The sequence below is a fragment of the Lepidochelys kempii genome, chromosome 3 (assembly GCF_965140285.1).
Source record: "Lepidochelys kempii isolate rLepKem1 chromosome 3, rLepKem1.hap1, whole genome shotgun sequence".
NCBI lineage: Eukaryota > Metazoa > Chordata > Testudines > Cheloniidae > Lepidochelys > Lepidochelys kempii.
In genome coordinates, this window is record NC_136382.1 from 205,685,920 (window position 1) to 205,701,767 (window position 15,848).

At 45.8% G+C, this 15,848-nt stretch overlaps 1 protein-coding gene across 1 annotated transcript; it reads left to right on the plus strand.

Annotated features, from left to right (window-relative positions):
* The first annotated feature begins 5,009 nt into the window (after positions 1–5,009).
* Positions 5,010–5,483, plus strand: SCP2D1 (SCP2 sterol binding domain containing 1). The gene has a single exon (XM_073336762.1). The coding sequence runs from the start codon at positions 5,010–5,012 to the stop codon at positions 5,481–5,483; it is 474 nt and encodes a 157-aa protein (XP_073192863.1).
* The last annotated feature ends 10,365 nt before the right edge of the window (positions 5,484–15,848 follow it).

The window sequence follows — 15,848 nt, forward strand, 5'->3', positions numbered from 1 at the left end:
GGCAGTTCATGATCCTTTCTCTGTCCCTCTCCCTCCCAGCGTCATAAAGGCAGGAACAGTAGGGGACAGAACATCGGATGCAGCCAGTGTTAAAGAGTCGGAAAGGTCATCTGTGTAAGGTCATCGTTGTCGCTGTGGTGACGAAAACCCTGGCCTGTGTGGAATGACTGTCAGCCCCCCTCTTTGTACACACAGGGCCAGAGTCTCAGCTACACTGAGGCCCCTTTTACAGGGCCCTGGCAGCTTAAAGAGGTTTGAAACCACAGGGGCCCTCCCTGGCAGGGGTAGAGATGGCATACGGGCTTGACACTGGCCCTGTTCCCCATTGCCAGAGTAGCGGATGGATTGGAGACATGTCAGGAGCACACTGCAACAGCATGTCTAGTCCCTGCTTCCCAAGTCCAGGGGAAGCACAGAGTAAGTTGGGTGAGCCCTGTGGCCAGCCCACGCGTGGTCTCAGACAACAGGAAGCACAGGGGTGTGATGAGTGTTTAGTGCCTTGGGTGTCATCTGAGGTAATTGCCTGTGAGTCCTAAGAGTCCAGCCAATCCACAAGCCAGCCTCTAACCAGGTAGCCCTCAGGTAGGTATATGTTCCTAATGAAAGCAGTGATTCCAGTCTGGTCATTACCTTGCCAAAAAGAAAAGGAGTACTTGTGGCACGGCTGCTACTCTATTACCTTGCCAGGGATACTCCCAGCTGCCTGGTAGTTCTGGCAGACAGCCCCGGCACCATCCTGGGCCTGCTCCAGCTCCAGCTCCAGTCCTGGCCGTTACCCGGCTGTTCTGACCAGAGGTGGCTTCTAACTGCATTTGTGCCCCCCACCACCATGGAAATGAAGAATCAGAACCGGAGCCTAGAAACTCAGAACCACATGGTTCTCCTGCAGACACAGCCAGCCCCATGCAGCATCCTGCCATTTGCCTGTGAAACGCTTGAGTATCACTTATTCGCAGAAAAGGTCTCAGCATAGATTCTGCTGCATCCTGCCATAACCAAGCACTAAGTCACACGCTGTTCCAAGCTGGGAGAAGTGCAATGAGCTGTAGCTAGGTCATTGGCTATTTCAATAGAAAACATCAAAGGCCATTTCCTTTTCCTACTCATTTGTTCAGTTAGTTTTCAGAAGCATTGACGAAGATATTTCAGTAGAGCAGGCACCAGCAGTCCACTGGGCTGCCATTACAACCCGTGCTTTGGTCCCAGTTATTTCCACCCCCCCACCCCCCTGTGTTACGTCATTTTACATTGTTTTGCAGGCTGAGATAATCTGGAGAGAAAATCTCTGTTATCAATCTCGAGCGCTTGTGTTTCTGAATGATGAACATCCAAGACATGAGGCTAAGTCCATGGGACTCGGCAACCATCTCACTGCGGCTGACGATAACAACAAGACTTGCGGCTTTCAATCGCCAGGCATTTGGCATTGTTGTTGATCCTGTCAATACTATGCTGAGGGAGGGAAGTGGGAACCTCCCCATGGCACAGCTGGCAGATGGAAGCAGAGATTAAAAGCCAGATTCTGCTACCCGTACTCGGGTCAAGTAGTATCCTAGAGAAGATTAGATTTTTCCGTCTAAATGGGCCGGATCCTCGGGTCTGGCTGAGCTGTGCTTGGAGCAGTTCCCAAGCCGGCTGGGCAGGGCAAATGGCTGCCCAATGCCACCTTTGTTGTCTCAGAATCCTGGTAGAAGCTGACGTTTGGTTGAGTCTGTTGTAACTAGTGCTGGCAGGAACAGCCTGATGGGGCCAGTCTGCTGGCCAAGGGTCGTGAGAGTACAAGATGCTTCAGCCATGCTCTCCCGACACACCTGTAGGCCATGCTCTCCCCTCACCCTCAACCCTTGTGCACCTCGGATCTTGCCCAGTCTATCTCGAGCTAAACTTCTCCTGTTTCCTCCCAGACCCTCTCCCCTCCCACTCTGCTTTTTCCACGAGCAGCTCCTCTGTCCTACCCACATCTCCAATGCACTGGACGATGGGCGTTCTTTGCACCAGCCCGGGCTTGGTTCCCTTGTTTAGCTGATGGTTGCAGGCTGATTTGTTGGTTCGTGGCACAGAATAGCTCATGGCTTTGCAGCTGTGGTGGCAGTGGGTTTGCCTGGGTTTCTTGCTCTACTGGCATTGCCTAGGAGAGCGAGTCAAATGTGAGATGATATAGGGGAGGGAAGAGAAACTATATGCCAAGAAACATCACCATTAGACAAAGAAGTTTGCATAATGTTTGGGTGTATGTGTAGGGTGAGGGTCTAGCCTGGAGAACGGAAAATGAAAGCCATAGGTAAAGAAGAGGACAGTCGTTTGGAATGTCACCTAGCCATACAATCCATTTGAGTCCCCCATGTAGCAGTGCGTTGCTGTCTATCTGAAGCCAGCTTCTTCTTAGAATAGTAATACCCAGGTTTTGTACAGTGCTGTTCATCAATAGATCTCAAAGCATTTTACCAAGGAGGTTAGAACATCATTATCCCCATTTTACAGATGGTGAAACCAAGGCAAGGAGAGGGTAACTGACTTGCCCAAGATCATCTTGTAGGTAATTGGCTGAACCAGGAAGAGGAACCAGGCTTGAATGTCAGGCCAATGCTGCCTCCAACAGGTGATTAAATTACACTGGAACACTCCCACACCAAAATCTGATGCCCTCAACACCTCTCCAAGTGAGGAACAAATCCCTACAAATGGGTAAATTTTGGGGAAAGATCCTGGCTGTGATGGCAATTTCTAGCAGGCTTCCAAGTCAAATGAGCTACCCCATTCCATATGTTGGCAAATGGGCTGCTATGAAGCCTAGCTAAGCTACAGCAGCGTTCAATTGTGTGCTAGGAAGGGAGACAAGTTTCTAGTGAGAAGACCCAGCTAGAGAACACGATGCTGGTGGAAGGAAATGTTCAAAGAAATAAAGTTTTGGTCTGTGAATGGAAAGTTACTGTGCTCCCTCAGTCAAAGCAGCATCCAAGTGAGATAGCAGCGTCAGCCACACATTGCTTCACATCAGGAGAATTCAGTGCAGTGTTAAAACTCAAAAGAGAAGAGGAAAAAAGCTGATTGGAGTGAAAGTTAAAATTCCCTCAAATCATTACAGCACAGTCAGGGAGCCACCTGCTAAAGAAACTCTCACAGTGTCTTCATTTTCATTTCCAGCTTCTCTAGATAGCTTCTCCAGAGAATGTAAGTAGAGGTGTAGCTAGGCACCAAAGCCCGTGTATGGACTTACAGAATAGCACATGCACGTGTGGATGAAGTTCTATGGCCTGTGTGATAGAGGAAGTCAGAGTAGATGATCTAAGAGTCCCAGAAAATCTACAAAACTCTGACTCATTTGTGTCTATGAGAAAACATCTAATTTCAAAGCAGCCAGATTCATATACAACTAGAGATGGATGAAAATTTGTGGCTGGTCTAGCAGGATTGGTGAATTCTCAGTGAGGAAGGATGGCCTAGTGGTTAGGGGGCTGACCTGGGACTTAGGAGACTCTGTTTCAGTTCCCTGCTCCATCACAGACTTCCTGTGTGACTTTGGGCAAGTCATTTAGCCTCTCTGTGGCTCAGTTCCCATCTGAAGAAGAGTGAGGCGCCCCTGGAACAAAGAAACTGCCCATTGAAACATCATGAAAATAATGTGCCTATGACTGAGTCGGTCATGGACTACATAGATATAGATGGCACAGGGGTTTGGTGAGGCTGAATCATTAAAGATTGCGAGGCACTCAGATACCTCAGATGGGTGCCATATTAATACCATAGACTTGGTTTACACCTAAAACGTAAGTCAGTCTAGTTATGTTAATTTTGCGCCCTGTGTGATATAGTTAGGTCGACCTAGCCCCCATTATAGATGCAGCGTGGTCGATGGAAAAATTCTTCTGTCAACCTAGCGCCTGCCTCTCGAGGGACTGGATTTACTACCACGATGGGAGAGCCCCGTTTCTACAGCATAGTGGTACAGCGGCGTAGCTGCAGCTGTGCCATTGTGGCACTTGCAGGATAGACAGGATAGTGATCCTGGGTAGCATACAGAGTCACTTTGTGGGTTGTTGTTACTAATATTTTAAAAACTTCTTGTCTCTCGCAAATGTGTAAAATACAGAACAGGAAAACTGGGAGTAAGGCTGTGGCATATGGAGCTTTAAGACAGAGAGTTTGCCTGGTTACTGCGGCTTTAAAATTTGGATCATTCTGGACTGGCAGGGCTCAAAAGACAAGTCAGAAGGCAACTGTTGCAGCTGGACTGGATTGGAGGCTGGACTCAAGAATGACGTGACTGTGGCTATAGCTGGTAGGTAACGAACCCCCTCCTCACTGTGCTAACAGTTCACTTTTTGATACTGTATTATTTTCTTGCTGCTGTTGTTCTGATCCAGTTAAAGTTACGGTGAAAAATGTGTAATTGTATTATTAGATACTGGGACACGTAACAAAGGCTACATATACACATCTCAAGGTGGCTATGCACACACATTTTGAAGAGTTAAAGACAGTCACAAATACTCAGACTTGGTGTCTGTGACTGCTATATTGTGTAACCCTGTGATATATACAGGTTGTGTGTAGTCTACAGCCCACAGTTACAAATGCAGTATTCCTGAATTAAGCGTATAACAAACATCCCATTGCTAGCCAACAACAACAAAACCCCCCAACTTATTTCACAACTATGATATAATCATGGCTGTTAAGTAAAAAGCATGAAATGTGACAGTAAATGCAACCATCCCCACATTTTAACACTGTAAAGTATTAACCAATAAAATTACAGTATGCAAATGAACTAACACTTTAGGCTGATTGGCTGGGTTACCTCTGATGTCACAATGCCACCACCCCAACAATGATTTCACATTATTGAAAAAATTTAAATAATACCTTTAATACAAAAGCAGAAGGCAAGGTTTACGAAAGAAACACAAAAGTACGGTACAATAATCAGCAGACAGACAAATCAGACAACGGTTCATTGTTGGTATCTTGAGGTCAAATTGTAGTCTGCAGCAAATCTGCAAAGAGAGATGTGGAAGGAAAGAAAGAAAACGTACCTTCAGACTAAGATCAAAGAGACAGAAGAAGCCACTGGCTCAGGCTCCTACATGGCTCTGACCTCCACCTCCGCTAAATCTTCAGGGAAAGCCGCCGGCCTCCAGAGTGATCTTATATTTGAGGAAATTGGTCGCCGTATTAAGGAAATGGGAAGCCAGATGGTCAAGAAAGTGAATGCCATATTTCAGTGGGACATCACTAGAGATGGAAAGATGGTGGTGCAGTGGACTCTTGACTTAAAGACTGGCTCTGGAGAGATCTACCAAGGAGCTTCACGTTGTCCTGCTGACACGGTCTTTACCCTTTCCGATCATGACTTCATGCAGTTGGCCCTGGGCAAGATTAAGCCCCATAGGGCACTCTTTGTTGGCAGGCTGAAGGTAAGAGGCAACATCATGTTGGGTCAGAAGCTGGAGATGATTCTTAAAAATCATGCTAAACTCTGAGCTACACAGTGCCTTACTGGTGGCAAGAACGGCCAAGACTGAATTCCTTTTGTCATACAGCAGAGTTGCTCACAATGGAGACTGAAAAAAGCACATCCTATTTTAATGCAAATTCTTACTATTCAAGTTTGGAGACACTCTACAGCTAATTTGATTGATCAATTATTATTGTTACAGTAAACTGGGAGTTAATAGCATAATGCACCATGTCTCTCACTGGTCCTCAATGGAAGCTTTCGTCATGCATTTGCTTAGCCGCAGCAAGCATATGGAATGCGTACAGTGCTTTACATTTCAGTCTCAGGAAAGTATGTGCCTGCCACTCTGAGGTTCAGGAGAGCAGGGTTCACACCCTGAGCTTCCAAAGATGACTGGGGCTGGGAGCACTGCAGTCATCACCCGCCCAGAGAAGGTTTTGAACCTCCAGTGTTCCTCCACAGCCAAATGGGAAAGTAGTGGTGAGACACTGCCAGATTCAGCCCTCGGGTAACTCCACTGAATGCTGGGGATGAATATGGCCCATTGAGACATGTTCAAGACGGAGTTATGGCCAGTACTTTTAACCAGAGGGAGGTCACTATAACATGGATTTGTGGAGGCAGGTGGGGGAGGCAGGTACCAGTAAATCGTAAAACTGGGGGGAAGACATAGCATGGGCAATCTCTAAACATAAGGAGATCACTTCTGGAGCATGTCATTAAGGCATGTTCAACATTAGTTGGAGAAGCCAATGGGTGCTGCGACTTCCCCAGAGTTCTGGAAGCCATGCAACACAACACCTCAAAAGAAGGTGTTCCATAAGGCTGAGGAGCTCAAAAGTCCAATTGGCTGCCTTGCATGATGTTTTTATGGAGGAATTGCTGTAGCTGAACAGGCCAGGGGCTCTTTTTCTGACACTGGCCAATTCCTGACCACTGACCAAGTCTGTGAATCCAGTCATATGTGAAGCATAAGGATTGATAGGCCATGTTGTTTTATCTTAACTTGTGCGAATGTAGATGCTATTCTTATCATAAGTCTAATCCTTTGTTGAAAATTACTAAACTACTTGCCTTAATATTTTCCTGCAGCAGTGGGTTCCACAGGTTAAGTGGGCCTTATATAAACATCCTTTTAATGTTTTCCCCCTTCATAGTATCACCTTGTTCTTGAATGATGGAAAGGAGAACTATGAGCACCTGCCCAGGTTTATCTCTGCCAATCACTAATTTATATATCTCAGTCATATCTCCTGTTACTTTTCCCTTGCCAAGTTAAATTGTGGAGTCCTCATAACACCCCTGTAGGATAGGTGTGCATTTTACACATGGCATATTGAGACATAGACAAGTATAGTGATTTACAAATCACTGGCAGAGATGAGATTAGAACTCAGACCTCCTGACTCCCAGCGTTTTGCTTTCACCACAACACCTAACTGCCTTCAGTGCCATAACAGTAGTAGAGCTGGGCAGGAGCTGGACTTTTGGTTCTGTGGGAATTTCCATAATTTTGAAATGTTTTCCATTCTGAAAGGGAGCAAAAACAAATATATATTTTTAAAATTTCCTTTGAAATGAAATTCTGAAAAAAAAATGGGTTGATTGAAATGTTTGCTTTTGATAAAAAACAAACATTTCATTCTGATTTTGACCTTTTTAAACTTTTTTAAAAGCATAGAAACAATGATGAACTTTGTTTCAACAAGTCTTTTTGAAATGGGACATTGAAATGCTCCATCCTGAAAATGCTGAAGCGAGACGTTACATTCTCAAAACACTTCATTTCTTTTTGTACAAAATTTTGTAAAAATTGACACTTTTAAAAAAACGTTTTGATTTCAACAAAAATAATGTTTTTCACTGAACAAAGTATTTTGATGAAAAATTTCCACCCAGCTCTAGGTGACAGTTGCTATGTTATTCCACATCCCTTTCTCAATGCAACCTAACATCTTACTCACCACAAAGCAAACATCTTTGCTCTGCTTTCCAATAGTGATGCTTTATCGAGATACTCAAAGGTATTTAGGCTCTTAACTTAGGACCTTAAATATCTTTGAGGACCTGGGCTTTAGATCTTTATCCCGAGGGGATACAACCAGTTCAAAAATTGTCAGTGTGGCTGAGTAGTTTGACTTGTTTTTTCTACAGAGCATTACATTGCAAGTTGTTTGCGCTGAATTAGCAATGGGCCTGAGTCAAACCCTATGAGCCAGCTCTCCTGAACTTTGGGGAAACTTCAGATCCAGACTGGCCGGTGCCCTTGGTAGTCAGGGCTCTGCTGTAACTTTACAATCTGCACTGAATAAGGGGTGAGTAGCTGCCCCAGGGGAAGAGCAAGGAAAAATTGCCACTCCAAGTCACCATTCCCCATCCGCACGGGGAGATGTAAGTCACATTGAAGAAGAGAAAGGGCTGTGACAATCTAATCCTTAATGAGCTTAACCTAAACTCCTGATCTTCTGAACCTCCAGGAGGCTAAGATGTAGCCTTTGCTACTCAGGTGTGTGTTACTGAATTCCACTTTTCAGGGAGTTGCCCTATTCTCTAAGGACTCTCTGGAGTTTCTGGTCACCCTCCCTAGTAGTCCTGACTAACCTAAATCAAAATGCACATTTGTCATAAGAACTCCTTGTTCTTACATTTGTCCCAGTTTGGGGGATAGGTCTGCTTCTAGCTACGATACCCACTTCAGGCTCACGAAGCTCTTGGTGTCTGTATAGAGGTTAGAATCTGCCATTCCATGGTATTCCTGTTGGAAACTTTGCTAGAGGATGATTCCTGCACAGGTTGGTGTGATGTTCACATCTTAATGCTGGCCTGAATGTCACTGATCTTTAGTTCACTGCAAGATATCAAGTCAGGAGGAGACCTGCCTGATTCTAAAAGAATGAACCGTTCACCCCAAACTGAGCCAAACTGTATTTTTGAGGCTTGAAATAGTGCCTAAGGGCCAGATTTTCAAAGGTATTTAGGTGTTTAAAGATGCAGATAGGTGACCAATGGGATTTTTCAAAAAGATTTTCAACGGGAGTTAGGTGTTTAACCTGTTTGTGTGGTTTTGAAAATCCCACTAGATGCCTATCTGCAGCTTTAAGCAGCTAAATACCTTTGAAAATCTGGCCCAAAATGTTTAAATATTATTTGAAAATGGGACTTAGTTTCCTAAGTCACGTAGGCCCTTTTGAAAATTTTACCCAGTGACTTTTCAGTATTAAACTGAACCTAACCCACTCACCAAATATGTGTATCATGGGATGTTGTGAAGGTCAGAAGTATAACTGGGTTCAAAAGAAAATTAGATAAGTTCATGGAGGATGGGTCCATTGATGGCTGTTAGCCAGGATGGTCAGGGATGTAACCCCATGCTCCCAGTGTCTCTAAACCTCTGACTGCCAGAAGCTGGGACTGGATGACAAGAGATGAATCACTTGTAACTGGCCTGTTCAGTTACTTCCCTCTGAAGCATCTGGCATTGGCCACTGTCAGAGACAGGATACTGGGCTAGATGGACCATAGGTGTGACCTGGTATGGCCATTCTTATGAGTTTAAGGCCTGAAGGGACCCCCTGATCATCTAGAGGCCCAGGGGCACCTAGCTATGATCTCCTTTTCACACTCCTTAGTTAATGCGAATGGGACTCAAGCTCTTAACCAGGAGGTGATATGGGCCAGTTTGCTAGCAATCTGGGTTGCATTGGTGCTTCGGATCACTGATGTTTTGGAAGAAGTAAGGATTTTTTCACATATAAGGAACATTGACCAGTGACCATCTCATTTCTGGGAAATCCCTTTGGAGTGTTTAAAACCCTGAATTCTCCTTCAGCCTCAAAGCTTTTCCAATAGAACAAGCCCTGTTGGGTGAATTGGAATCCAGATGGGAGTGTCCTGCCAGCAGTGACAGCATTAGTCCCTTTTCTCAAGGGACAGAACCCCTTTGTCCCAGGTGCAGCAAGGAGTCACCTCGAGTGAAGGCACCAGACATCACAAACAAGAACCCAAGACCCAACCTCTGTGAAGAGAGGGGAGAAACCACTACAAGCAGCAAGCAAGCAGGGAGGACACTTGAGCCACACCTCATGGTTTGGCAGGACAACAAGAATAAAATCCAAGGGTCTGAGTCTTCCCTGCTGAAGTCAGTGACAAAATAGCTATTGAGTCTAATGCAAGGATCAGGCCTCAAGTGATCAGTCTAGCACCACTCTCCTTTTCCATCATGCAGATTACTCGCTCATTCTCTGAAGTCATCCTCTCCTGCATAATCGTGTATAGAGGTCCCAGTTGAGATTAGGGCCCCATCGTGGCAAGCACTGTACATCCACATAGAAAGAGACGGTCTCTGCACCAGAGCGCTTACAGTCTAAATAGACAAGATCAAGGAAGGATTAATATCCCCATTTATTGGGAAAATGAGGCACAGAGAGATTAAATGACTTGCCGAAGGTCATACAGGGAGTGTGGCAGAGCCAGGAATTGAACCCAGAATTGAGTGCCAGTCCAGTGCCTTTACAAGACTTTCCTTCCTCCTGCAAAAGTGGTAAGCGCCACAGAAGGGGAATGCTGATGCCCTGTGCTGTTCCTAAATGGAGCTCCCTTCTGTGCTTAGAAGCTTTAGAAAAGAAGGTGACTTTGCAGGATGATTTCTGATCTGTGTGCTGCACATGTAGTGTCGCGGGGTTTGTTTGGATTGGGCAGGGAACACTCCCTCAGTACAGACACAGCAAGGATCTGATCATCTCTGCATCTCAACGGCAAAATCCAAATCGTGCTTTCAGGAGAAGTGTCTGCACCGCTGAGACATGGTCGGCCGATGGAGGTCTTTGATAAGGCACTAGTAGTGTCATTTGCAGTGATAAAAGTTTGCTATCTTAACTAGTCGCTTCTGTTGGTTTTTATTTACTCAGGCATTTGAGTGCAGTTTTGGGAAATTCACTGAGACAACCTCAGATGAAACCTTTAGCAAGAGGAATGATAAATATTCAAATGAGATCTCAATGAATTTCTAATATCCGTGAATGCAGCCATATGGGATATTACAAGAAGCCAGCAGATAAGAATGCTTTTTGAATTCTTATGCTGGCATACAGTGACGTTTGATGTTTGAGCAGATTTGGTTACATTTGTACCAATAAATACTAAACACAGGATGATATCATTTCATTTCCAGCCAGGGATACCCAGTACCAGAATATCTCACTCAAGCAAACCAACGTCCAATGTAATTTCAGAACTGTGAACTAAATGTAAAACAGGGACCGGGAATCTTTGTGGAGATGTAGACAACTTGTGTTGGTTGGGTTCAAAGTTGAAATATGTGCAAGAGCCGCTGTATATTTTTGACTTGTAAGACACAGATGGTGGCTTTTTTAATAATTCAGAAGAAGTTATTAAATATATCAAGAAGAAGGTAGGAGAGCAACGCTGAAAGAGACCAGGACATGCATGAGGCTTGTTTTCTGGAGAGTTTAACTCAAGTCTGGGAGCTTATAGAGGGGGGATTTTCCAGACACTGCAAATACAAAGTGGATCGCTCATGCTCTGCTCTGAGTGTCCTGCAGACAAAGCTCCCAATCCTGCAAACTGCCTGGAGCTCCAGGCATTGAGGATAGCAAACAAACATACTATTGAGGGTTCTGCCCTCTTCTTAAAGGCACAGTTTCCATTTCTATTCAGGGCACATGGTTAACAATGCATCCACTAGCAAAATACAATGAGTACAAGTGCCACAATAAAACAAATATTTAAAAAACATAAACATTCACTTCTGAATATCTTCAGATAGCAGTTATTCCAGGCTTGTCACATGTACAACGAGATGTTGGTCAGATGAATGTATAACTTACAAATGTTTTACAGGTATCCTAGTAGAATATGCAATACAACTCCTAATTACTTATCAATGTGGAGGTAATCTAGGGACATTTTAAAGAAGTTAAGGGGCCCATATCTGAATTTAAATGTGCTATTGTTTCTATTGTAAATATGTTAGTCTGTTTTAATGTTTCTGCTACAGCTCCTTGTAATGTTTTCATCTGAGTCCCCAGCATATATGGCTGTTGTGTTATATTTCAGTATAAGTAGGTTTTTATCTGATGCATTTTACATATTGAGAAAATAAACATTTTAAACAAAGTACGTGTGTGTGTGTGTATTTGTGTTGGTTTTGATACATCTTGGTATTCTGGGGGTGATTCAAGCAGATTTGTTTCCTTTACAAATGGGTTCAACCTTTTCTGTGGTGCTGCCCTGAATTTAGTGGTCTCTTTTTGTTTGTTTGTTTAGATTAAAGAACAATACAAATGCCCATTGGATAAACTCCAGGCACTTTAACAATTAGTTAGATTAACGATGGTAAATAGTAACCATCTCACAGCAAAAAATAATTGTAGACAAATTGTACTGGGAGGGCTTGAGCTCTGTGTTGAGAGCCTGGGGCTAAACCAGTCTCTATTGGAGGATGGGCCCCACCTGAGAGGAATCAGGTGATTTCTGTATAAAAGGAGCTGCAGCTCTCCTGTGTCTGTAAAAACTGCAGGAAGCAAGAAGGTTCTCGCAGAGCCCTAAGTTAGCAGGGGAAAATTCAGTGCAGGCAAGGACGCTTCAGGGAAGAGAAGGAGGAAGAAAAGCTCTCCTAACAGCGAGGGCTAGGAGAGACCCTGACTAACTGGGGAAAGATCTGGCAGACATTTGGGGGAACTTGAGAAGAGAGGCAGGAAGTAGCCCAAGGAAAACTGCAGCAAAGGTAAAGGAGCAAATCTAGCTGTTCAGTACAGGGGCCTGGGCCAGAACCCAGAGTTGAGGGTGGGACTTGGGTTCCCCTACTGGCCCCAAGAAGGGGGGTGTACAAGCCCATTGCAAGGGTTATTGAGCCCTGCATAGGTGCAGTAGGTTGAACTGAGGACTGGCTGAGGAAGAGTCCCAGAGAGGGCAGAAGGATTTTTGTTTCTGTTGAAGACATTTTTGGACTTTTAGTTTGGGACAGTTGGGACCCTGGAAGGGGTGGACTAAAGAAGGTGACCCAGCCAGAGAGCCAGGTTACCATCTAGGCTGACCAGATAGCAAGAGTGAAAAATCCGGACAGGGGTGGGGGGTAATAGGCACCTATATAAGCAAAAGCCCCATATATAGGGACTATCCCTATAAAATCGGGACATCTGGTCACCCTATTACCATCTGGTCCCTCATGGTCTCTCCTCCTTGTGTGCTCCCACACAGTCCCTCCTCATTTTGCTCATTGTGTGCTCGCTTGTGATCCATCTTTCTCCTCCTCGCATCCTCCCTCATGGTTCCTCCTCATTCATTGCCTTGTGGTTCCTCCTCATTGTGCTCCCTCATGGATTGTCATCCTCCTGCTCCTTACCTGCTCCCTGTAATTCATCCTTATCCTTTTCTCACACTTCCTTATGGTTCCTCCTCCTCTCATGCTCCCTTAGGGTCATTTCTCCCACCCCACTTTTCTTGCCCTCTTCTCCCCCCCATCTCAGTCCCTGCAGACTCCAGTCCGGTTCTGACCCTGGCTTCCCCAGCCTGTCCTGGATCTGCTGCTGTCTGGAGCCTGAGTGTGGTGGGATTTCTAGGCAACCACTGGGCCTCAGCTGCTGGAATCACAGCATGGTTGTATTGTCTCCTGTGATGAGATGCAGGGACAAGGAGGATAACCAGAGAAGCAAAGAAATTATCAAGGGCAGGATCCAATGGCCAGGCCCCTGCCCGCAGACCACTATACTCCAAACAAGAAACTGTAACCGCCAATGAGTCTGGGCCAAATACTACACCACGAGAGAGATCAATGGATCCCTGTCCGGTGCTGGTAGACTCTTGGGCACAGGTTTGCACTGTACGCTCAGTATTGTGGATAAGAGCCACGCAGGGAGCCTGAAGAACGTTGAGACCTTTTGGTGGTGTAGTCCCAGGTTCCAGACCAAACCAAACTCATCTCAAGATCATGGGAATATGACAAACCACTGTTGCTTGGGACACCCTCCATCTAGCCTGTGACTTCCTGTATCATCAAGGAGAGACAGTTTGCCATGACACCTGTGGGGGTGAAACGAAGGTATACAAGGTCGCCATGGAGACGAATGTGACTCTATCCCTGGGGAGTGAGATGGTTGTTCCTGCAGAGGTGAAAGGGAACCTGACAGAAGGGCTGAAAAGGCACGATGGAACCCCCACCATTAGGTCGACATGAATTCCTGGTGGCCTGGATCATAGGCAAAATATGAGAGGCTGTGTTGCAATGAGAGGTGCCATTATGACCCCCAAGTCATGTACCAGGGAATGGGGTTTGGTACCTGGCACCTGAAGGTGATTGTGTATCCACAGGCAGTGTTCCAAGTACTGGCAATTCAGCAAGGTGCTGGGAAAAGAGGGAGTCACTGAGACAGACTGAACCCGGGAGTGAAGCAAGTGCTGGAGAAGCTACGCCAAGCCAATTTAAAGGTGAAATCAGTAAAATGCATTTTTTTTCTGTAATCAAGTAAATGACCTGGGGCATGTCTGTGATCTCAGAAGATTTGTAGTGTGGGGGGGCTGATGGGAGTTCTAGTCGCCTGCTTAGCAGATCCATCACTCAAATGTGGGTTGAGAGGCATGGACTTTGAGAGAAACAACTTAAGATTCTTCCTTTTATGTTTCTACTTCTTTTCTGTGCTTGCAGAGAGAGAGAACCTGCCCAGCCAAAGTCCCATTCTTGGGTTAATGCTCCTATCCCATTTATGAAGAGATTTCAGTTGCTGTTAACTTCTGAAAAGGAAAATTGGGGCTACGTTGGGTACAAGCAGCCGCCCACAGCAGTGAGGCTCAGGGCCCAAGTCTACAGACTCGGACTCGTGCTACGGTGCTAAAAAGCGCTGTGTAAACATTTGGGCTCAGATTGGAGCTCGGGCTCTATAGCCTAGGGAAGTGGGTAGCTGGAACCCATAGAATGAGCCCGAGTCTGTAGACCCGGGCTCTGAGACTCGCTGCTACTTTGCAGTGTAGACACATCCGTTGTGGCTTGGAGTTGAAGTTAAAAAAGCGACTTGGGAGTCTTAATCCTATTTTAAAAAATGATCTAAACATGGAGGGCCAGATTTTCAAAGGTTTTTAGGTACCTGAAGCAGCAGATAGGCACCCAGTGGCATTTTCAAATTGACTGCAATGGGAGTTAGCTGCCTAACCTGTTTAAGTGGAATCCCACTAGGCGCCTCACTGCATCTTAAGGAACTGAAGTACTTTGAAAATCTGGCCTTTCGGAGCCTATATCTCATTGAAAGTCAATGGGATTTTGTCTCAGGCAACTAGGACCCTCTTTTGAAAATGGAACTTAGGCGCTTTGGAAAATGCCACCCTAGGACTACATGATTGCCCAAGGGAGTCAGAACTCAATTTACGCCCTTGGCCTGTGTCTTTGATCCAGGCATGTGATGGTGTTTTTATTATGTGCATTGCAGCAGCAGCCAGAGTCCCCAGCCAGGAATGGGGCTCTGTTATGATGTGGCTCAGTGCATGCATCTGGTGAGATGCAGTCCCTGCCTTGGAGAGCTGGCAATCTATTTAGACAAGACAGACAGGGCGGGATGGGAAACAGAGACATGAAGATGGGAAGGGACATGCCTAAGGTCACAGAACAGGTCTCCTGAGTCCCTGTCCTGTGCTCTACTCACTGGATCATACTGTGCTGCATGCTTTTCACCCCACCTCCCATCCCCCATCTGGAGCAGGTAGCCAGGGACTGGGCAGAACCTTGGTTCCGTCCCTATCACTGACCAGGGCAGCTGGGGTGGAATGGGGCATGTCATCATAGAATCATAGAAGATTAGGGTGGGAAGAGACCCCATGAGGTCATCTAGTCCAACCCCCTGCTCAAAGCAGGACCAACCCCAACTAAATCATCCCAGCCAGGGCTTTGTCAAGCTGGGCCTTAAAAACCTCTAAGGAAGGAGATTCCAACCACCTCCCTAGGTAACCCATTCCAGTGCTTCACCACCCTCCTGGTGAAATACTTTTTCCTAATATCCAACCTAGACCTCCCTCACTGCAACTTGAAGCCAGTGCTCCTTGTTCTGTTATCTGCCACCACTGAGAACAGCCCAACTCTATCCTCTTTGGAACCCTCCTTCAGGTAGTTGAAGGCTGCTATCAAATCCCCCCCTCACTCTTCTCTTCTGCAGACTTCTGCATTTACGGCTGGTGCAGGCCAACAGTAAATGAGTCCCTCGTTGCTCATGGCCAGGATTAAAGACACTACCCAGCCCTTTGATAGCGGGAGTTCTGAACCTAAGGGTTTCATTCTAGCCGTGGGAGCAATGCTTGGGTGATGCCAGAGCTGAGCCCCACTCATTCAACACTGCCTCCTTTGATGAGAGATCAGATTCAGTGCAAATGAGCTGGTCCCTTCCAA

What these genes read in the sequence shown, in the direction of transcription:
- SCP2D1 (XM_073336762.1), top strand. Translation starts at nt 5,010, where the DNA reads ATGTGGAAGGAAAGAAAGAAAACGTACCTTCAGACTAAGATCAAAGAG.